Source organism: Lissotriton vulgaris, chromosome 4_1, assembly GCF_964263255.1.
Source record: "Lissotriton vulgaris chromosome 4_1, aLisVul1.2, whole genome shotgun sequence".
NCBI lineage: Eukaryota > Metazoa > Chordata > Amphibia > Caudata > Salamandridae > Lissotriton > Lissotriton vulgaris.
This window is the reverse complement of record NC_141691.1, coordinates 1,907,030,774-1,907,056,022: the sequence shown is the minus strand read 5'-3', so window position 1 is coordinate 1,907,056,022 and position 25,249 is coordinate 1,907,030,774. Positions and strand designations below refer to the sequence as shown.

At 45.6% G+C, this 25,249-nt stretch overlaps 1 protein-coding gene across 1 annotated transcript in view; it reads right to left on the bottom strand.

Moving 5' to 3' along the window:
• Positions 1–25,249, bottom strand: part of TG (thyroglobulin) — a 711,260-nt gene that overhangs the window by 7,528 nt on the left and 678,483 nt on the right. The window contains exon 46 of the mRNA XM_086966244.1: positions 13–153. Coding sequence (XP_086822370.1) covers positions 13–153 — 141 coding nt within the window. The remainder of the gene's footprint in view (positions 1–12; positions 154–25,249) is intronic.

The window sequence follows — 25,249 nt, the reverse complement described above, 5'->3', positions numbered from 1 at the left end:
ATGTTTACATACCCAGACTTTACAAAATTTGCAGCATATTGCATGATCTTCAGGGAAAGTCTTTTTTCTTCTTCTGTAAATTGGCTCTTATACTGCGGGCGTAGTGGGAGGCCAAGTATGAAGACCACGTCCTCTGGAAGATCCAAGCCAAAACTGGAAAAAAAACAAGAAAGGCACACTGAGTATCTGCTGTGTTTTCAGCACATTTGTGTTGATCAAACTCGAGCCTAGCAAACAGAATCTTCAAATTTAATTGCACCATCCCAAGGAGTCAGAGCAATCACTGCAGTATTATTTTCCAGTTTTATATAGCGTAAACTCGATCTGGAGCGCTATACAATAGCACCAGTTGCATTACACAAGGTCAAATTAGTGGATCAGTAGCCAAACAATTAGGCAAACTGTTCCATTGTTTGGCCTATTAGCAAAGCACATAACTTGCTTTGCGGCCAAGGGCAACTGCAGAAAAAAAACACCAAATGCATTGATTCAAATCCGACTGGAAATAAGTGCACAGACTAATTCCAGATGCAGGGATTCGAATTAAATTAGAAACACAGAAAAAAGTATTCACATGTTCTGCACTGGCATGTGTTTTTGTACAGTACATGAAATATATGCATGATACACCTGAACATCATAACAAGAATTAGTATCATAGATACTGGCTATTAAACTATCAGTTATCGATTTTACAAATGTAAAAGTGACCATACCCCTCATTTTCTCTCATAAATGAGAATGCTTTTCTGAACTGTAAACGGACCACTCAGCAGGGGTCTACTTGGGTCTCTATTCTGTGGATCCTGATAGATCATGAAGACCTTCGTAACATTGAACAGTGTCGGGATCTGAGTGACTCTTTTGTAGGTCTCAGGTTCCTCTACGACCACACGACTACTGGGCAAACCCCTTGAGGGTCGAGGTACTTGGGCTCTAATAATTAGGAGGTGGTGCACTGGGTACACAGTCAAAATATCGAATCTTTAATTTCGACTTACACTTATATCGAGTTGCTAATATCGAAGGGACAGAATATCGATGTCCAGAATATCGATGGACAGAATATCGACCCTAAGGTAAGTAATATCGAAATTACTTATATCGATAGCATATATATCGATGTTAGTAATATCGACATTACTTATATCGATAGCATATATATCGATGTAAGTAATTTCGATTTACTAATATGTGTTAGAAATTTTAGTTAAGTATTTAAATTAATTGTTATAATATGTGTTTAATATTTTTTATATAAAAATAATATATAAAAGCAAATTATATGTTTTACTACCAGAGCGGGTTGTGGGTTTTTACTGGAATAGGGTGGGAAGTAATTCATTTGTAATTAATTAATTATTTTTTAATGATTAATTTATTTTGTAATTAAATATTAATTGGCAATGAATTATTTTAATTGATTAATTGATTAATTAATTGATAATTTATGTATATTTATAAGTAAATTATATGTTTTACTACTGGAGCGGGTTGTGGGTTTATAGGGGAATAGGGTGGGAAGTAATTTAATTGTAATTAATTAAATAATTTTTAAGCATATTTTAATTTGTAATTAATATTAATTGGTAATTACATTTATTAATTGATAAATTAATTATTTAATTGGTAATTCATTTTTTTAATTAATTATTTAATTGGTAATTAATATTTTTAATTAATTATTTAATTGGTAATTAATGTAATTTTAAATTAAATGTTATGTGTTACTACTGGAGCGGGTTGTCGGTTTATAGGGGAATAGGGTGGGAACTGATTTAATTACAAATAAATTATTATATTTTTATGTATATTTTATTTTTTAATAAAAAAATTATTTGCAATTAATTAATTCAATTGATTAAGTAATTATTTAATTGATAATTAATTTTCAATTAAATGTTAGGTGATAGTACTGGAGCGTGTTGTGTGTTTATAGGGGAATAGGGTGGGGTGGGAATAGTAATATTTACCCTTACGCTATCCAACGCTTTCCCTACTGTGGCACCCTCTGGAGTGGGAATAGTAATTTTTACCCCTACGCTATCCAACACTTTCCCTACTGTTGCACCCTCTGGAGTGAGAATAGTAATTTTTACCCACCCGCTATCCAACGCTTTCCCTACTGTTGCACCCTCTGGAGTGGGAATAGTAATTTATACCCCTACGCTATCCAACACTTTCTCTACTGTTGCACCCTCTGGAGTGAGAATAGTAATTTTTACCCTTCGTTATCCAACGCTTTCCCTACTGTTGCACCCTTTGGAGTGGGAATAGTAATTTTTACCCTTATGCTATCCAACACTTTCCCTACTGTTGCACTCTCTAGAGTGGGAATAGTAATTTTTACCCCTACGCTATCCAACACTTTCCCTACTGTTGCACACTTTGGAGTGAGAATAGTAATTTTTACCCATCCGCTATCCAACGCTTTCCCTACTGTTGCACCCTTAGGAGTGGGAATAGTAATTTTTACCCTTACGCTATCCAAAACTTTCCCTACTGTTGCACCCTCTAGAGTGGGAATAGTCATTTTTACCCCTACGCTATCCAACACTTTCCCTACTGTTGCACCCTTTGGAGTGAGAATAGTAATTTTTACCCATCCGCTATCCAACGCTTTCCTTACTGTTGCACCCTCTGGAGTGGGAATAGTAATTTTTACTCACCCGCTATCCTACACTTTCCCTACTGTTGCACCCTCTGGAGTGGGAATAGTAATTTTTACCCCTACGCTATCCAACACTTTCCCTACTGTTGCACCCTCTGGAGTGAGAATAGTAATTTTTACCCACCCGCTATTCAACGCTTTCCCTACTGTGGCACCCTCTGGAGTGGGAATAGTAATTTTTACCCCTACGCTATCCAACACTTTCCCTACTGTTGCACCCTCTAGAGTGGGAATAGTAATTTTTACCCCTACGCTATCCAACACTTTCCCTACTGTTGCACCCTTTGGAGTGAGAATAGTAATTTTTACCCATCCGCTATCCAACGCTTTCCTTACTGTTGCACCCTCTGGAGTGGGAATAGTAATTTTTACTCACCCGCTATCCTACACTTTCCCTACTGTTGCACCCTCTGGAGTGGGAATAGTAATTTTTACCCCTACGCTATCCAACACTTTCCCTACTGTTGCACCCTCTGGAGTGAGAATAGTAATTTTTACCCACCCGCTATCCAACGCTTTCCCTACTGTGGCACCCTCTGGAGTGGGAATAGTAATTTTTACCCCTACGCTATCCAACACTTTCCCTACTGTTGCACCCTCTGGAGTGAGAATAGTAATTTTTACACACCCGCTATCCAACACTTTCCCTACTGTTGCACCCTCTGGAGTGGGAATAGTAATTTATACTCCTACGCTATCCAACACTTTCCCTACTGTTGCACCCTCTGGAGTGGGAATAGTAATTATTGTTAAGTAAGTATATATTATATATGAATTGTTAATTTGTATTTTTTTTTTTTATTAAATATGTATTATTATTTTTTTTACCATTATTAAATATATTTAAATATGTTTAAGTAATTTATAAGTATTATTTACAGTATTTTTCATGTTTTTTTAAACCCCCCAAAAAATCGATATATTTAACAACGATATTTTTAACATCGATATTATTTTTTCGATATTTTGGTACTTACCATGTTGTACATAGGGCGTCGATATTCTTGCAATCGATATAATTGCGCCGATATTTGTGTAGTTCGATATTCTGTCTGTCGAAATTCTGTCATAGATCCGGTGCACTGGAGCAGAGCAAGGAACCCGATGATTGTCATTGTCCAGTTAGCGCTATCGGTATCATTAGCATCTGCTGCTCATTCTCTTCTACTTGCTTACATTTATATAATGATCACCCGTACGTCTAGGCTCTGAAGCCACATTGTTATCTTCGATAGTATAGTACATAACGAAGAGTCAATTGTTGAGTAATTCACTGCCATGATGCAATATAACTGTCCCTGAACAGTTCTTTGAAGGGGTCTTTGAAGGGGTCCTGCTTTCTTAGTATTAGAAACAACACACTCCTGCACATTAAACTAACCTCTAATGGGGGGTGCGTGGCCAACCGGGCAGCGAGATGGCCGCTATGTGAGCGAGCTCCGCCGGCTGCACACTAATAATCCTGTAGAATCCTGAATTGCGCTGCAGAGAGGACCTGCTTTGCGGATGACCGGGCTGCGGACATCCTGGGGCACATTAGACCGAATCCTCGCACGGCAGGGTCAATTGGGGTGCGAGATACAGCCATCAACGTCTGCGCCGACCCAAGCGCCTGCGGCCGCCCATAGCTGCGGAGCCTGGAGCGGGGGAGGTCTCCCACCCTAGCCCGGGGATTATCGGGCCTGAGCTGTCCGGGTGCAGTGGAGTGCGTTGGACCCCTCGACCTGCGGCTGTGGTGCTGCAAGCGATTGTCACACTGACGAGGGAGATTTGGCACCTACGGAAGATGACAAAGTAAGTGGAGAGGCGAGGTGTTCGTACATGTGGAGACCGGAGTCGGGCCCGGTGCGTGGCCGCCATTTTGTTTGAGCAAGACGGCATTGTATGAGACGCTGACCTTCCGGGGCTTACTGCTGGGTTCTACAGCCTTATACTCAGCTCGACGAGTCCCTGCGCCTCAACAACCCTTCGGCTCGGGTTGCCTCCCGCCGCTGCCTCGCTAGCTGGAGGGCATAGACGACACACTACGCGGGTAGCTGCGGCGGCGGGCAGCGTGGGTGGATGCCGCGAGCCGATACACCCTGACACGAGCTGAAGGCAGGCCAAGTCCCCGGTATACCCCTACACTCGCCACTATCAGCCGGGACTTCTGTGATTGCTGCGCCACGCTGAGTGAGCCGGCCTGCACCCTGCTGCCACCGGACCCTCCTGTTCACTTCGAGCACGTGGCTGCCTTGCGCCTGCCTGGTTTGTGAGGGCTGCTCTATAGCGAAACGCGGAGGGCGCCGCGACACGGCTCACAGTGCTGCGCTTCCCCACATCCACGATGGGAGGGAAAAATGATGCGAGGCAGCCCAGGCTCACTTTTGAGCAGAAACAGAAGAACAAGCAGACCACGCCAGATCTGGAGACCGAGGCGCCCCCTTCGCAGAGCCCTGCTGCAGACATTGATTTCGGGGCGTTGATCATGGAGGTCAGGTCAAGCCTTAAAAGTATAGACTCTAAGCTGGATGTCATGTCCTCACAACTGGACGCTGTTAAGACCAAAGTGGATGCGCATGAAACGAGACTGGACTGCCTGGAGAACAGAAACACGGAATGCTGCAAATTCCAGCAACAAACAAAGCAGCATATTACTAACATTGAGCGGGAACTGGAGCTTATGCGCGCCAAGGCGGACGACTTGGAAGCACGTTCCCGGAGATCGAACATTCGGATCACAGGCATTCCGGAAACGGACAATACTGGGAAAATGGAGGTGTTTGTTACGGATCTCCTGCACGAGTTGTTCGACCCAGAACTTTCCCAGGTATTCACGGTCGAGCGGGCACACAGAGCGCTTGGTAAAAAGCCGCTGCCGGGCGCTACTCCTCAACCTATACTAGCCAAACTGCTGAATTTTCAGGATAGGGACCACATCTTGCGACTTGCCCGGGAGAAGGGTAAGATCACCCATAAAGGCAATCACATCTCCGTCTACCCTGACTTTACTCCCCTTGTTCAAGCGGCCAGGAAGGAATTTATGCCGGCCAAGAAACTGCTGATGCAAGCAGGCATCCAGTACTCCTTACTGTATCCGGCAAAACTGAAAGTGCTGCATGAGCATACCGCACACTTTTTTACGGATGCGCAATCGGCCATGAAATTTGCCAAACATATCTGTGGCCCTGGAGCACGACGAAAGTCGCCGAGGTTGAAGGAAGACGCTGGACAACTGAGTGACAATGATTGAAAGGCCTGTGACTGGCTGGACCATGCTTTCCCCTCATGGAAACTGTTTCATTTTGACTAGGCGGTCTACATACGCTGTGCTCACAGGTGATCTGCTTCCTATTACCTGAACTGCTTGGACACGCTTGGGGGAGTACCCTACTGTGGGCTATACCCTGGGTCTGCGGCATTTTTCTATGTACTGGTCTAAGGGCGGTCACTCCGCGGGGCGGGACACCTTTCGGGTTAAGGCGCTCTCCTTCTGTGTGCAGCCACCCTGAGCAATCAGGGGTGTAAGCTGGGAGCACCACGCCCCCATGGGGTATCTCCCACTGTTAACGTTTCTAGTTAGCCTGAGCGCTATTCAGAGCTCTGGCCGGGATTTATCACAACCTGATTGGGGGGTTGGCGAGGGTGGGGGGAGGAGGGAGCTGTTGGGGGTTCTGTTTATAGTTCTGAAATGGTGCATTATAGAATGTCACATGTTTTATCTACTGCGCAGGGTGCTGATGTGCGTACTTCATGCGGGGCTGATGTGGACTGCGGGGGTGGGCACGGAAGGAGCCTTGATGCTTCTGCAAGAATTCCGACATGGGGGGGGGTTAAACTGTGGACCTGGAACATTCAGGGCCTTGGGGACTATAAGAAAGCTAGGCTGATGCATGGTATGCTTGCCAGACATAATGTAGACATATGTTTTTTGCAAGAGACACACATTAACACAACCCCCTCGCCCAGATTGATGAACTCTAGATGGTCACATATATACTCTGCCATCTATTCTAATTACGCCAGAGGTGTGGCTATACTTGTACGTAGAGGGTTGGATTGGCGGGAGCACACCTGTGTGCTGGATAAGGACGGGAGGTATGTTATAGTACACGGCTCGTTACAGGGGAGACCACTGATACTAGCTGCCATCTATGGTCCAAACGTGGATGATCCGGACTTCTTTCGGAGCGTCTGGGCACAGATTATGCTACTGGATTGCCAATTGGTTGTTATGGGGGGGAGATTTCAATGTAGTGTTGGATGATGAGCTAGACCGGAGGGGTGTAGGTAGGCCCACGCATGCTAAAGCGCGTCAAGCTATTCTGGATGTGATGGATGAAGGCTTGCTGTCTGATGTGTAGAGAATTAGACACCCCGGAGAAAGAACAGGGACTTGTATTACATGCCATCATGCTGCTTGGTCCCGCCTGGACTTCTGACTAGTGTCGCCTGAGGTAGCGACCTGGGTAAGGGAGGCTGACATTCAAGCTAGATCACTCTCGGATCACGCCCCCTGCATGCTGGAACTGTGCATTCCACACGCCACCACTAAAGTGTTCTCATGGCGCCTGCCCCCTCACGCCCTCACAGATTTAGTTTTTACTGAAGAAATCAGGGCAGATATTGTTAAATATTTTGAAGAGAACGAGGGATCAGCTTCATCGGAAGCCATTGTATGGGACGCTTTTAAAGCGGTGATCCGGGGCCAATGTATAGCGAGACAGGCGGGGGTACTGCGTACCATCCGTCAAACTCTAGCCCAGTTGGAACTTGAGCTGAAAGACCTGGACCTGGCCTTTTGTCGGGACCCGACTTTGGAACTTGCTGGTCAACTTAAGTCCAAACTGCTTATCTTTATTGAGGAAGCACAGCGGGAGGTGAAGTTCCTGGGGAAACAGGCCGAAGCCCGCAGGTATGGAGAAGGGGACAGGCCAAGTAGAACTCTGGATCGGTTGATAGCCCCTCGTGCGCAAACACACTACATACATACTATTCACAATAGCGAGGGGTCCCTGGTTGTAGGCCAAGAAGCGGTGCTTGACGCATTCACTGACTTTTACACATCCCTATACACAACTAAACCACCCACAACCCCTGCTTCCCTAGACAGTTTCCTGGATTCTATTGCCCTTGTCTGGTTCAACGATCACCACAGACAGTACAAGGACCTCCCCGTAACCATTCAGGATATAACCCAGGTAATCAAAAGTATGCCAGCAAACAAAGCCCCTGGTCCTGACGACAACCTTTTATAAGACATATGCGGAGGAGTTGGCACCGAAACTACACTCTGTGTTCGTTGAGGCCCTTGAGCTGAATTCCCTCCCAGACTCGATGCGTGAAGCCTTAATTATAACCCTGTTGAAGCCTGACAAAGACTGCCAGTTCCTTGACTCCTATCGTCCCCTTTCTCTCATCAATGTGGATGTCAAAATTTATGCTAAGATCATTGCAGACAAACTACAGCCGTTGTTACCAATTATCGCACTCCCTGACCAATCAGGATTTATTCCTGGCCGAGCCACCTCACACAACCTTAGAACCAGTGGCGGATGGTGATATTTGGAAGTGGTGAGCCGTAAAAGTTCGAAAATGCCCATGGCAAGTGAGCACTGCAAGCGAGCCCAACCTCACGCGCTCTTAGCACTGGAGGCCGAAATCCAGCCACATAATTCGCTGTCACCCTACATTGTCCAAATTACGGACAAAGTGCGTCCCTTTTCACTTGTTACACTGGTATTACACCTTTATCTCACTAACAGAGCAACTTATGAATGTATTTGTAACTAGTGTATTAATTTATTGATGTGGACTGTACATTAAAGGCTCCTGGCGTCGGGGCTGCAGAAAGTAGGAACAACCAATATAGAAGTGTTTTAAGGGAATGTTCTAAACCCTGGCATCTGAACTGTAGCGCAAAGCCACAATTGAAAAAATAACAAATAACGCAATTGTAGTAAACTATGTAACAATAATTAAATAATTCAATTATTAACACAAATAGATGTTATTGCAATATGTAATACATCATAATTACATCATTATTGATAGGCATTACTGCATTATTAAATCCATAAGTCACACAAAAAAATAAATATAGAAATTAAGAATTGCATAGTTACAATTATTGTTTTGAGAGTGACACTGATCTCGAAGGAGGCAGTGTTGTCCAGCAACGCCCAGTAGAGAAGGTAAATACTTCTGCTAATCTTAACCCGCGATTTTCAAGCGCGCTTCCATGCAGCAAGTGCCGAATCTTGTGCTGTGTTAGAACTCAAAGCCGTCCTATTAGAACTAACGTGCCCAGTTCCAGACACTGCATTGTCCGAATAGCCCACATCTATAAGAAAGCACTCTTGACTTTTTTATATTTATTTTTCATGAGGGATACACACTGACAGCTGCTATTCATAGCTTTCAATCGGTTGGTTTTTAGAAACAAGTGGCAAGCTATCTGCTCACCTCAGGTTTATGGCTTGGTGCGCCTGGAGTGTGTCTTTTTACCTGTGTATTCAGGCAGCCCTTCCATCCGAAACTTTGCTCAGCTCTGTGCAAAGGTCAACTGTGTGCAAAGAGAGACAGGCACCTTTCAGACGGCTGGTTTTATCGTGAGAGGGGTCTCTCACCCTACACACACTCGGACAAATTGATACTTGGGAGGCTGGATGATAAATCCTGGTTGCTTGCAACAATGAATGTATTGATCACTCAGTATCTGGGTGCATGCATATGTTAATGGGTGACTGGAAGCATAAAAGAGGAATTTATGAACAATATGACGAATAGGTGGCATTAAGGGCTATATTGTTTTTGGCAGAAACTTTATATATGAATGAGAGCGTGCACGATTAACTCTGGATTTAAAGCGCTTGATTGATAACTTGGTAATGTAATGAAGAGGTGCATGTATGACTGAATGAAAGAGTGCATAATTGAACTGTAGAAATCCTTAAAATCTTGGTCAGAACGAACCTTCACGTTGACCTTATGGGTCCATGCCAGCTGACGCCATGCCTGCAGTCCTAAATTTAAACTGTAATTCTGAGAGTTGCAGTCTTAGTTTATGTCAGTGAACGTGTCAGTGAGAGGAAATCCCAGGCCTGGTATCACACGATACTGGTGTTGCTGCAGTCACCACCTTCCCTTTCTTTGGGCAGGGGTCTTGACTCTCGCTTTCCCATGGACAGCGTGGGTATTTTTAACCCTGCCGCCTGCGCTGCGGTCAATGGGCCCTCCGGCTGTGTTGAGCAGGACGTGTTTGTTTCTGAAATGTCGTTCTGCCCCCGTCCTGCTGGCTGGGAGTCGGGTGGGGGGTCACCAGGGAGCATAAATTCGACCGTTTAAATGGGCACTGCTGTGGGGGCGGCCTGCTAGTCTGGGGCTGATTCTGAAGTGGGACAGTCAGATCTGTGGACGAGAGCTGGCTGCGACTGGGAGAGTGCTGCCACTAGAAGAAATTATATGGGACAACAGGCAGGCAGGATTATCATGAATCTCGTCCGTCACATGGTGCTGGAGAATCTGAAGACGGCGGAGGAAATCAAAAGCAGTGAGGTGAATTATTTTCAACACTGAATGCACGCAGTGCCGCACAAAAAGGAATCACGCCTGGGCAGTGGGACGCATATAATCACACACACATACACAACAGACAACACTCAAAGAAATTTATTCAATTTCACACACGACACGCATACACACAACCACATCCATTCATGACAACACTCTTCACCAAACATTCATGCATACACGCACGCTCGCACAAAACACTTTAAAATAAAAGAAAAACACACGCACGCACTCTTACCTTACCTTGCTGCCGGTTCCGGTCCGCGCCACCTCTGGGCTCTGCTCTGCTCCCCTCACGTCACGTCACAGGCTCACAGCCCCTCTCGGCCAATCCTGGCGCCGGGTGGGCACAGGCCTTCTTGCCCGCAGCACGCCCATTAGGAGGCCGAAGGGCTCCTAATGTGCATGCGCATCCAATCAAAAACACAAGTGCGCATGAGTGGACATGGTGCGAAAATTCGCCCTCCGTCCCCACTCATGCGCACTTGTGGTGCTGCATGCCCCCTGGCCTGGTGACGTCTGACAAATGACGGCAGCCCGCCCACCCCCTTCAGGGCGGTCTGGCGTCATGCAGCCTGTCTGAGTTCTGCGTCTTTTAACTGATTCACTTCAAAGACGGGCTGAGAGGGGGGGGGTCAACGCCCCAACGCCCATAATGGACGGACCGCCACTGCTTAGAACTATCTTTTCTATCCTGCATTATCTACACCCCTCCATTCAGGCCGCGGTGGTGTTCCTTGACGCCACCAAAGCATTCGACTCATTGGAATGGCCGTACCTGTTCAGGATTCTAGGCAGAATTGGGTTTAGCCGCAACTTTACAACCCTCATTAGACTACTATACGATACACCCAGGGCTCAAGTAAGTGTGAACGGGCTCATATCCAAGCCCTTTGCCATCTCTAGAGAGACCAGACAGGGATGCCCACTGTCTCCTCTCCTTTTTGCTATTGCAATGGAGCCACTAGCGGCCAGGGTTCGTCAGCACCACACGGCGAGGGGGATAGGGTTCAGCTCTCGTAGTCTGCTTATTTCCTTGTATGCAGACGACGTCACCCTGTACGTCATTAACCCAACCGAAAAAATGAACCCATTACTCCGCGAATTCGTAAGGTTTTTTTTTTTTGTTTTTTTTTTTTTTTGAAAACCTTTCTTGGAAAATCAGGATATACATGCGCAAGCCCACAACCATCATGGCCGGCCGCAAAGACACTCAATAAAAACAGGAGAGTAGCATGCAATAGGCAAATAAACTAGAAGGATATGTCAAAATATGTTATACGGACTGTGGGGTATGCGACATAGGATATGAGGTTTTCTTTTTTAAATTTAGAAGAAGAGAGGGGGCCGCAACAACAAGGACTACACACCTTACATAAAGACATAGAAGACGCAGGGGGGATAAACCCCAGTGATATTCGGTGGTGGGCTATACGTAAAGCAACTCTACAGTCAAGCAGCCATAGCGCAAGAACCTAGACAGTAGCGACGATATAAAGGGCAACTTTACCAAGTCCGATCCCCGAAAGCCCACCCCTGAAAAGCGAGGGATAGAGAATTATGGAGATGCCAAGTATAGAAAAAGAACAAAGGTGTGGGACCCCGTGACGCCAGCCCCACTAAAGAGGAAGACCCTCCCAAAGCCGGAAAAGAGCGATAGGGACCATAGAACAAAACAAACTAAAACAACAAACCCCCCCCGCACCCGCCACCCTGCACCCCTGTAATGGCTACGGCCTAACCCACTAACAGCGTGCCTGTCGCCCCGGAACTGCCCCACAGTAGGGAATTATAAAGAGTGGAGGAGGAGAGGAGCGAACCCGCTCCCGGGCACCCAGTGCCCCCTCGCCGGCAAGGAACAGCACAGAACAAGGGGTAATCATTGAGCAATGTATACATAGTAGGGAAAACTACGAGCGGTGCGTGAGAATTAACACATCGTAATCAGGATTAATCACAAGGCAGTACAGGTCGCATTCCCAAAGCATTAATAGCCACTGTAGTAGCAATATCATGAAGCATTACCCCCTTCAACCAAAAGCACAAGCAAGAATGGAAGCCAGCCTATAGCAGTCCCTCGGCCCTTCTCGTACGTGAAATTATTGAGCACAGTACATGAACCAAAGCAGCAAGAACCAGGTCAGAGTAACATATCCAGGAACAGAGTCAACTCAGCGCAGCATCATGGAGGTCCAACGTGTCACACAGCCCTCAAAGTAGTAGCACAGAGGACGGTGACCCGGAGGGGGGATAGTTATCCTTGCCCAGTCTTGCGTGAAGTACCAGAGTCAGCGACAGTACCAAGCTCCAGCAAGTGCGGCATGTGAAACGAGTCAGTGATACAGCCCTCCCAAGCTCCATGGAACAAAGCAACACAGGAGAGCCCCAGTTCAATGTTAAAATACAGCAGGAACAGCGTAAGAGCAGCCAGCAGCAGGTCGTTGGGGAAGGATACTGCAGCTAGATCCAGATTAGCAAAACGCCCGATGCATCCAACCGTACACATACTGAAAATCCGAAGACGCCGTGCTTTCGACCATCCAGCTGCGGTGAAAGGCGCCATCTTGAAACCTCCTGGCGCAGAAGACGGCGTCTCACTGTACACAAGCGGGCCAGACAAAATCAATGGCTCCACCGCTAGGATCATGGTATCCAACTTGCCCCCCAACAGTAGGGCGCCCTGCACCAAGGTGTCACGGAGGGCAGCCAAAGAAGCAAGTAGTGCGTCGAGGCGCAAACCAGTTCTGTGTATCCCGTGTGGTGCGGTCTCTTCCACCATAGTAGCACGGGCAGAGCAGGGCCGATGTGGAGCCGGGGCACGGGCTGGAAGGCGGCGAACAATGTGGTCCCCTCGGCAAGGTCGCCAAGAGCTATCAAAAGGTGCCGCTGGAATTAGTGCAGGTGAAGGGTGGCTCGCAAGAAATTAGGGAGCCTCCCGCAAAACTCGGGATATTAAGTAAATACCTTTCGGCGGAGCGAATACAATGTTGCACTGTCCGGGAACGCAGGGGCACAGGGAGAGTCTCGATCTTCGCTTACAGTCAGGAGATTCGCCGTCACACGCCCCCTCAGAGCTGACCGGTCCCTCCAGGTCAACGGCGGCCGCTGTTGTTTACTCGGGGTCCAGCCTCGCAAGATGGCCGAGTCCCCGGTCTTAGAGCTGCTGCGGGCCGCTGGAATCGCCGACGTTTTCTCGCCTCCAGAAGCAGGCACGGACCTCGGGATTGCACCCTCGATGATCGGATACTTTCACGACCCCGTACCCTCCGTCTTGCCGCGGCGGTGCGCGCAGGATATATGCTCGTCAGGAGACGATGATCGGAGCCGAGGGACTAGGCGGCCATTGCGGGCGCCGGCTTGGCTCCTCCCCCGAATTCGTAAGTTTTGAGGGCTTGGCAGGAGTGTCCATAAACTGGTCCAAATCTGTTGCGTTTCCCCTGACCGACGCCACCAGTGAGCCACCCTCGGACTATCCACTGCGTTGGGAAACTGACGATGTTAAATACCTGGGAATCTGGGTTAGTCGTGACATACAGGAGTTGTGGTCCCTTAACTTTGGCAGGGCGGTTGACTGGCTGGAGAGGAAGGTGGAAGTCTGGAACAAGCTTCCTATATCCCTGGTTGCAAGGATAGCGCTGGCAAAGATGGTAGTTCTCCCCAAATTTTTGTATCTGTTTGTAAATGTTCCGCTGCCCATGACAGCGCACTTCCATGCGCGTGTCCGGTCACTACTGCTGAAGCTTGTGTGGGCCGGAGGGCAAGCGAGAACATCCTGGGCTCTGCTCACGCTCCCACTACGACAAGGTGGCCTTGGAGCACCCGATCTAAAATTGTACTCGCTATGTGCGCAGGCGCAATTTTTGCACTTCTGGGCCTTTCCCACCCCCTACCAACCACATGTGGCGGTTGAGCTGGCAGCTGTGGCCCCATCGCCACTGCGAGTAGCGCTGTATGGTAAAGTTTTGCGCCCTTCGAGAGATGTGGACACAGTTGAAATGATTCGCTGGTCCTGGCGCGAACTACGAAATAGAGCAAAGCTACCCCTACTTTATGCGCCGGCAATCCCACTAAGGGGTAACCCAATGTTGCCCTGCTTGTGTGCCAGGGACGAAACTCTCACACTCCGAGGGCAAACTATGACCACCTTTGCGGACTTATATCCCAATGGGAACTTCAGAGAGTTGGGTGCTTGCGCAGACGGCCAATCTGAATCCTTTTCTGACTTGCTTCTGTATCACTCCCTCAGGGAATCATGTAGGTCGCTCTGGCCCCAGTTCCCCGAGGAACCGCCACAACTTGCTGCCCTCCAAAACTTACTCTCGAGACCCTCCCCCAAAAAACTGGTGTCTAGGTTATACAACTGCATGCAAGAGCAATCCCCGATAACTGTGCCCTCTGCCATGCAGGCTTGGAGTGCTGATCTGGAAGCGCCCCTGGCAGATGAAGTATGGGAATACTGCTGTAAACAACTCACAGCGTTAACACCAAATTACAGGTTACGGTTGGTACATTTTAAGTTCTTGCACCGATACTACCGCACACCGGTATCGCGGCACCGCATTGGCATCCGAAACGATGCCGCGTGCTGGAAGTGTGGCGATGCTGATGCATACTTCCTCCATGTGGCGTGGAGCTGCCCAAAACTAGGCGAGTATTGGTCAGACGTTTTCACTGCCATTAACCAAATTCTACACAGGACTGATGCACCTTCCCCACTTCTGGGCCTATTGGGCTATGTTCAAGACACAGAACCTGGAGATAGGAAACTACATGCATTACTGCTCCTCTACGCCAAACGACAAGTGGCGATACATTGGGGTCGCAAAGCCTTGCCTACGTTCACCGCGTGGGTAACAGATGTGACGTATGGTCATACACAACTCACACATTACTGGGAAACGATGCCCACCGCTTCCAGGCCTAAAGACATTTGGGAGCCATTTCTACAGTGGACAAGGGAACGGGAAGATTCTACCGTTTCTGGGAACTCACCTGCTGTGGGAATCTCTGATGATATGGGGTAGCGTTTTTAGAAAATACGCGAAGGCCTCCTGACAAGGTGGTTCCTGCTTGGGCTGGTTTGCTCCGTAGCTGTAGAGCGAGCCTACGACTGCCCTACTTGAGGTTTCTGTGTGATTGTCCACCTTCACACTACGACCCCCTCCCTGGATGAGCGATCCACTGTATTGATCTGCTCCCCCCTCCCCCCTCTCCCCACGTGCAATGTTTGGCTGTCTTCCCGCCTCTGCCCCTGTCACCGTTGGACATACTTGTAATGTTACCTTGCCCAAGTGCATACGACCCTGTGTATGTATGACGAAATGTAAGTTTGATACTTCAGCTCTGCACCTGAGTTAGTTGTTTTTTCTTTTTGTGGTTGTTGTGGGGTGGAGGGAGGAAAAAGGTGCCCGTAGACGTGTTTTATCTACACTGTTGTTTCATTGTACTACGTACTGTTACACATTTCAGGATGATGAATCAGCACCGACAGTTTGGGGATGCTTTACATGTCTACGGAGCCCTCAAAAATGTGAGACCAATTACCTGACTATTGTTACACTCATTTACTACATGCCTTCAGCTGTACTGCATGCTAATCCTGAGTGGCACATCACATGGTGGGCCGTAAGATACTACATGACTGCTTTTTATCTGTATGGCATTTACCTATATAGCGGCCTGCCTCCGGGTTGTTGGCGCGACGCAGTGTAACTTCCATTCTACACAATAAATGTCTTACACCAAAAAAAAACAAAAAAAAAAACTAACCTCTAATCAGTAATTAACACCTCACTCAACTTGGACCGAGTGTCAATTGGATTGCACTAGTACCCCCATTATACCAGCCTTCAATGTGCAGCAATTGATGTATGTATGTAGTTAACTATCTGCAAGAATTGGGTCTGAAAAAGTTCAAGCAGACATAAAAGCACCAAATGGATTGTTGGAATGTTGGAGTCATTAATTCCACAGGATCAATATATATGTCCTTCTACCTGAGAGCTAAATATTTCTCCACTCCCAGCCCACTTTACTTCCAGTGGTAAGTCTCGTGGCTCTTGCAATTGCTGACAGATTTAGCAATGCAATTTGGTCATATTACCATCAGTCATCTTTTCATAATTTCCTCTCTCTTTCATCTACAACACCAGTATCTTCTTTCATGGCCCAGTGCCCTGACCACCTACCCTCAGTGCACTGAACTTTAAGGGTGCTAACTTGTGCCTTCACCTTACCTGATCCCAATATAAAGTTTAAAAAATCAGCATCACTTACCCCTGTGCCTCGTCGATAACGACATTAACAGACATTAGTCAAATAATTCAGCGAGCGTGAAGCATTGCTGCTTAACAAAACCCGCCCCCAGCACTGCTGCTTTTGTTAATGGGTTGGGGGGCGCTATTGCAGCATCCCTGCAAAACTGGCCCCCAGTCACAAAACCAGCCCTAACCCTTCCCGCCTCCCAAGCAAATGCCCGATGCCCGCAATGGCCAGTCCAGCCCTTTGACCATTGGCCATCTACCTCATGATTACAAGAACTGAGTTTGGCCCTAAAAACTCAGTTCTTGTAATCATGAGGTAGATGGACATTAGTAGCACCTTCCTGGCCAATGGTAGTCGCAAGTGGATGTAATAAGTAAGGGAGGCTACACCTATGCGCTCAAGTTAGTTCTTTAATTTCGCTAATGACAATTTTCTGTTTCTGGGCATGGATGTTACCTAGCTGAAAATACCTTACACCCCAAAGTTGACAAAAAAGAACATTTTTTAAAACTTTTTATGAGAAGAATACACTTTACCTTGTGTTTGCTCACAGTCATTATACTATCTACATCCGGGTTATTTTTATTACAGTGTTCTCTTGACTCTGTAATTATTTATAAGGGAATGTCGAAAAATGCATGCCAAACCCTAAAACATGTATTTATCTGTGTCAAAGAGACCACCACATGTTTCTTGTGCACTAGAATATTTTGCTATTATGACGTTATCACAGCAAGCCAGGACAGTGCGGCATATCTTCTAAAGAATTCCTCAAACCTGGTCATATTAAGGCCTCTGCAATATGTAATTTTCTGCATTATTTCTAATATTGAATTCTTGCCTGAACATGAAACTTGTAAAAGTGTTAGCACGCTTGTTCAGAGCTCAGCAATAATTAATCAAGGACATTTTAAAGTTTGAGTATTTGAAGGAAAAATATGGCATACAATTTAGCGTTCCACTTTTGATTATATAGTAAGCACACTGCCATAGAGAACACCCGGCAGCCTACTGTGTAAACGGGCCAAGTAACCCAAGCTTAAAGATTAAGGAAACAACAGATCCACATTTTGCAAGCAATCTTAGGGGCAAATTTACTAACAATTTGTGGCGGGTTTGTGTCACAAAGTTGACAAACTAGCAAAAAATGTTGAATTTGGTTTTACTTTCCAGTGCAGAATTATATGTAAGCTGGAAAGTTGCCTTAATGTAACGCTAAGCTATGCATCTTGGGTGCATCCTTGGTTTTTAAATAATATCTAAGTATAGTATTTTGTACAAAGCCCTATGCTACAGACCACTCACACACCTTTGCACTATGGTGCTAGGGCATGTGTCTGGCGCAAAGCAAGCTCAAAGAGCACCAACGCGAGCCACACATTTTTCTCCACCGGGAATTTCCCCCTTTGGAGCAGTATTAATTTGTTAAAAACATAAGTGCAATTGTCAGGAGGCAACTTGTGCCAGACCATTTCTCCTGCTAGCACTACCTAAAACCGAACCAACTACAAACCATAAAAATTGGGGGATGATGTGGCATAATGACCAGAGCTGCTGACTTCAGAATTGGGGAACTAAGGGCCAGATGTATGAAGCTCAAATGGGTTTGCGAACGCCGAAATTCGCAGAATTTCAGCGTTTGCGAACTCATTTGAGCAAAATGGTATTTATGTAGCAAATTTCAGGGCAAAATAAGGAATCGCAAATTTACGATTCCTTATTTTGCGATTGCATGTAAGGAATTGCAAAATGTGCGATTCCTTAAATGCAATGTATGATGCAAAAAAAAATTGCTAATTGTCCCTAAGGAATCGCAAATTAACATCCAACTTCAAGTTGGTGGTAATTAGCGAATTTCTTGAAAAATGCCAATTTTTGCATTTTTCAAAGTGCCATGTGATGCACATACATGCCCTTAGGGCATGTATGTGCACCACATGTGCACCCATCCTTATTTCAGGGGTGCAACAGGGTGTCCTTTGGACACCCTTGCTCCCTTCAAATTATTCTCAATTTGCGATTAGCAAATTGCGAATCGAAAATTGAGAATAATTTCACATTCATTCCTATGGGCCTCCTGGCCCATAGAAATGAATAGGAAATTATTCCTTAACTGTGATTAGCAATTTGCTAATCACCATTAAGGAATTTTAAAAAATAGCACATTTCTACATACATATCATTTTGCGATTCTCAAATAGCGATTCCTTAAAAATCGCTATTTGAGATTCGCAAAAGTGTATCTTGATACATCTGGCCCTAGGTTCGAATCTCAGCGTCGGCTCAACATCCTGTGATTCTGGGAAAATCACTTTGGCTCCCTATAAATGAAGGTGTCCTTACTAGTGCTCATGAAAAGCGTCACTGTTGATGATTTAGTGCCGGTGCTGAGCACCGGAAACCACCAGCTCAAATTAAGCACTGCTTTGGAGACTGGTTTTGAAAGCCCGAGGGTGCTCCAGGTGCCTCTGTCACTTTCCTCAGGTTCCTGAGGTTACTTGCAGCAGGTACCAGGAGCTTCAAGAGAGACAGATCAAGGAAGGGTGACAAGAGAAAGAAAGCGATCATTTAGGGAGAAGAAGAAAGGAGAGACGGGGAAAGAATTAATTGATAGAAGAGCTTGAACAAGGAAACAAAGGGAGCAGGTTGGTTTGAGTATTTTTTGCCAGGGCCACTTTTGGTTCCCAGTCCGGCCCTGGCCGGTGCTCGGGTAGAAAGAAACAATACCCTACTGCAGAAGATATGGCTCTGTTCTGCTCTCTCCCTTTCATGCAAAGCAGAGCACCATCTTTGGTTGCTGATCCGTTCGAAATTTTGGTAAAGCTACCTCTTAGGGGCCGATTCTGATCCCGCTCGGAAAGCATTCTGACCGAATCGGTTACATAATGCTTTCCGAACGACTCTGATCGGGGGAGTCCGACTGAGCAATTTGGATGCATCCGGATACGAGTCAGTAGGAATCCCATTGACTTCTAAGGGAGCCTGTATTCCGAATGAGAACACAGGATCCCATTGGAGAAAGGGGTGGCTGGGGAAAAGCGTGCACCCTGTAGCGAGCACCCCATGGTGCCTGCCACACTGTGCATGCATGAGTACGGGGGACCCATGAGTACCCTCACGGGCCCGATTCGGAGGGCACAGGTGAAGGGGGGCCTGCTATGGGCCCCCAAAGACCGATTCGAGCAGCAGATCAGTTCGGGAGAAACCGAATCGGAACAGCTGTCCAAATCAGTCATCGTACTTCCTCACTCGGAAAACCGAGTCCATAGAGCTGTATGATTCGGCTCCGAAAGGCTTGACAGGCCTGAATGCCTTTCAGAACCGATTCAGTCAGCGCTCACAGTTTCCAGGCATCGGTCATTGGGAAGTGTGTCCGATTCGGTCGGAAACAAGGGTTCCAAATCAGATTCGGCAAACATGAATCTGATTCGGAGCCCTTCCGAGCGACATCGGAAACGACACCTTGGGGCATATTACCAAGCAATAGCGATAATTATCACTATTGCTTGGTTAGAGTGAAAAAATTATCGCCCAGCTGCGATTTTTATCGCAGATAAACCTTGGTATTACCAAGGTTTATCGCAAATGCAATAAAAAGCGGCCCAATGCATGAATACCGCTGAAAAGTCAGCGATATTCATGCATTGGCGAGCTAATGCTCTTAGCCATGTTATCCACCTCCCATTGGATAACATGGCTAAGAACTGCTCAGGGCAGGTGTTAGCTTTTGGAGATATTCGCGCTTAGCGCGAATATCTCCAAAAGTTGGTTATAGGAGATAGAGATGTTAACGACTGTTTCCAGTCTCTAACATCTTGGCACGCCCACTTTGCATGTCATTAGTGATAAATATCACTGACATGCAAATTGGGGCCCAAGATGGTCGCTATCTCCTACTAGCTGTCGCTAACTGGTGTTAGCGACAGCTAGGTAATAGGGAGATAATTTTATCTCCGCTTTCTTGGCTTTTAAAGCCAAAAAAGCGAGATAAAACCCCTTGATAATATGCCCCCTTAATTTTTAATTTATTCTGCAAGTGAACTGTATCTGCATGTGCCCCTTTGTTGGTGAGTTCATTTACACAGTATGCCTCACAAACTGAACGTTATCTCACCCTTTTATCAATTTAAAAAGGATGATCAGTAGAATTTGCTATAGATCGATTGAACCTGTGCATGTTACATTTAGATCTTTTTTAGCAGGCAATAAAATCCTCTAAGGATTTCTAGGGTTGCTCAAAAAATAGTAATTAAAAAGGAAACCAACTCCAAACGTGTATATCCTTTACCAATAAAGAATAAGTTGAATGCAATAGTACAAATACAATCTAGTGCGAAAGCAAGTACGTGAAGTGATTATCCTCTATGTAGTACATAAATGCCCATGCAGTCTCCTTCCTAAGGTAATGGGATTTCTTCATTGTAATGAAAGGCTAAGATCTCTTAGCTTACTGGAAGTACCTTGGCACAGTACATTCATTTGGAAGATGACACACACCAATGATATCAAAAGAATAGGTTTATCTCACCAGCTGCACATGAAGACTTTTACGGTGCTTTTAAAAGTACATAATTATATGTATGCTATATCTTGGGCATAACCTCATGTTTGTTCTCTAAATATACTAAGGAGCACTAATTTTTTTAAAGAGTTGCATATATTTCTATGGTGCTTTTGCGCCTTTCTTTTTGCAAACTATCCTGATTTGGGAAGAAAAAAAAACAGAAAACAATGCGCAAAAGTGCATTATCAATCAATACATTTGCAAAGCGCGCTACTCACCCGTGTGGGTCCCAAGGCGCTAAAGGGGGGTGGGGGGGGGGGGGGGGGCTACTGCTCAAATAGCCAGGTCCTGAGGTGTTTCCTGAAGGCTAGATGGTCCTGGGTCAGCCGGAGGTGTGCAGGGAGGGAGTTCCATGTCTTGGCAGCCAGGTAGGAGAATGATCTTCCTCCCGTGGTGGTTCTGCGAATCCGTGGGATGGTGGCGAGGGCGAGGCTGGCGGAGCGGAGCTGGCGGGTAGGAGTGTAGAACGAGAGGCGGTTGTTGAGGTATTCGGAGCCCATGTCGTGGAGTGCTTTGTGTGCATGGGTGAGGAGCCTGAACCTGATCCTCTTGCTGACGGGGAGCCAGTGCAGGTCTCTCAGGTGGGCAGATATGTGGCTGTGGCGAGGGATGTCGAGGATGAGTCGTGCGGAGGCGTTCAGTATGTGCTGAAGACGTTTCTGAAGTTTGGCTGTGGTTCCTGCATAAAGGGCGTTCCCGTAGTCCAGTCGGTTGGTGATGAGGGCCTGAGTGACCGTCTTTCTGGTTTCTGTGGGGATCCACCGCAAGATCTTTCGGAGCAGGCACAGGGTATTGAAGCATGAGGATGAGATGGCGCTGACTTGTTTGGCCATTTGAGGGAGGAGTCCAGGATGAATCCCAGGTTGAGTGCGTGGTCCGTGGGTGTCGGTGTGGTGCCCAGCGCTGTGGGCCACCAGGAGTCGTCCCAGGCGGATGGGGTTTGTCTGAGGATGAGGACCCACGACTGGCAGTGCCACTGCCAACGCACAGGGAAAAACATTTTGAGTCACAGGGCAGAGAGGATGGCAAAGAGGCATACCCCGTTTCTTGAGCATTGAAGTTTTTCCTGTTAGGTCAAATTAAAAGAATAAAGACATGCTTTTTAAAGTGATCGTGTTGGAGGTCACATAGCAACACAATCTCAAATTGCGCAAGGTGTGGGCTTGAGCCTCACTACATGGCTGATCAGTCTGCAATCTTGAAGGTAAATGTGTCTTAAGCGCATCCATGATGTACTTTGCTCTCTCACCATCATTTTAATTGATGAAATCTGGCATTTTTGTTTAAGAAGTGTATTATTCTGAAGCCTTAGCCTGCCATAAATATACAGCAATTTTTAGTAACCATCCCTTGTTTTATCGTGTCACCATAGCATAATCTTTGTTATACTTTTCTTTTTGTTCACAAAGTAAAGCTGCATGTGCATGTAGGCTTACATAAAGATGCAAATAAAATGCTCCACTACTATTGTCACAATATTATTCTGGCTTGAACACTCCTTGAAAACATGATCAAATTGTGGTCATCTTTAGTTGCAGCATCTTTCATGTTTAGGAAATGTGTCCTGACGTCATTATCTCATTAACTGCTGAAAAAAAGTGCTTGCATACATAGAGTCTATAGTGCTGGTTTCCAGGATAATTAATATGGTGAATCAGTGGGTTAAATATGGCTAAGGATTGTGCAGTTTGCATTCTCAATGCCAGCTCGAACACACAGAGTACATTCACAGAGGTTTTACTTTTTCATTTATTTCTTTTTATTTGGTTTTATGAGTAATTGTTGACGGACACGCAGACAGGCTTTCTAAAAGATGCAACAAAGTTACTGGACTTTTATGTACTATTACTCCATTGTTATCTGGTCAAATGAAGTCTTTGAGAATGTGTATAACTTGTGGCCATTGGCAGTGCCGTCTTTAATATATTTTAAATTATATAAACCTGCCATCGGTACCTGGAAGCATGTCCAGAATGGACATTTGTTCACTAATGTTGACTCAACTGCAAATTTCCACGATAATTAATATGCAGAATCCTCGATTAGTTTGCATAAAAACGATTACAAATTAATGTCATCCTAGATTAGCTAACATCTTTACATTACTTTTTAATACATCCCAAATGTACCAGTTTCAGCTTGCAAAAAAGTTTCATTTGCTAACATATGTATACACATACATCTTTGCCTCATTGTGCTATGCTACCATATCAAACCACCCATTCTTTCATTCTTTTCCATTCACTTTCACAAGCCACTTCTTTCTTTTTAAATTGTTTCTTTTACTCATAAAGCAGTCGATACTGATTTTTCATCCAAATGGCACAACACTGTCAAAAAAAACAACATGCGTTCCTTACAAAAACTCTGTGTACAGTCTGCTTACAGTTACTAAAGACCAAGTAAATTAGTATCCAAACGTATACGTTGTTTAAAATGTTAATTGCATAGGTTTTTCATACATCAGCAACTACTTTGCTGTCTGTGCCACCACTGATGTTGGCCACACAGAAAAACACCTCTGTTCATGGGCATTGTTAGCGGATTTATATAACTCAGCAGAATACCTAAAGACTACATTTATTTGTAATGGACTCTTCTAGACTACCATTTTTATGGCAAGTTTGCAACGAGAGGCATTCCAATTGAGCCTCCACAGTGTGTTGTGCAAGTTCACTTTCTACTCAAATCCCCAACTTTAATCTGTACTTGGAAGACACTGCCTGCTCATAAAGTCACCATGCATGCATCAGTACCGGATTCAGATGCAGTGGGGAAGTGTGAACATATCGCTGGTCAGATGCCAGCACCCGGCTCATTGTATTTAACTAGCACATTCTTCATTCACGGTTTTGGGCACCACAATTCCAAAATAAAGTGAACAGTCCAAACGTTCTCGCATTTCAGTGAAACATCTAACACGGAGGTCACACAAAAGTATATGCTATGTAATATTTTACAATGTAAGCTTCTTAAATTCACCACTTACAACGTAAACTTAATCTTTTAATTTATTTTCATAACTGTGACGATACAGCTTTGCAGAGCTAAGCTGCTGAAATGTGAGGGTTCTTTAGGTGAAACGTGTATCATTTTCCCAAATTACATGTATTGCATGAAACACATTTTGTTGTAATTTGAGTCATTATTTTCTGCAAGAGCATACCTCACACTGAGAAGTCACACAAGATACCGGCATGTACTATTGAAGAAAATCCCTTGTTTAAGGAGAAATTGTTTCTTAGTCCCCAATGGGCAAAAATCTCTTGAAATGCAATATGTTGTGAAACAGCAGCAACTGGGCACGTTTCATACTGTAAATTCAGGAATTACAAAACTTTAGCACAGAGGTATATCCGTTGCAGTATGTCCAGCGAAGGGACTGTACTCCTAACTTACATTTTGCAAAATACGTTGCTTTATTATGACGTCTAGGCCAGCTGGGGTAAACGTATACAAACATCTAACAATGACCAACTACTTCGTCGGAAAATAACACATGCCCAGTGGCTTTGTCAATGCTTTGTGTACCTTATAACCTGTCTATGACTTTCTGATTGTTTTTACTACGAGTCCCACTGCCTGCGGGGAGCTCGGGTCTCGTGTGTGGCCTCAGTCCACTCCTCTCTCGGCTCATCTCATTGTCTCCTCATTAAACCTCATATCAGGCTGGTTGAGTCTTTGCAAAGCTTCTGAGATGGGGCCACAAACCATACAGGGTAAGATTGTGCTGTCAACCCTAAAGAAAGACAGAGAGATTGCCGTGCAGGCAGGCAGGCATAGATAGACAGACAGACAGACAGATGGACAGACAGAGAGAAGGGGGAGAGAGAGAGGGGGGGAGAGGGTGGAGATAGATAGATAGATAGATAGATAGATAGATAGATAGATAGATAGATAGATAGATAGATAGATAGATAGATAGATAGATAGATAGATAGATAGATAGATAGATGGATGGATGGATGGATGGATGGATGGATGGATGGATGGATGGATGGATGGATGGATGGATGGATGGATGGATGGATGGATGGATGGATGGATGGATGGATGGATGGATGGATGGATGGATGGATGGATGGATGGATGGATGGATGGATGGATGGATGGATGGATGGATGGATGGATGGATGGATGGATAGATAGATAGATAGATAGATAGATAGATAGATAGATAGATAGATAGATAGATAGAT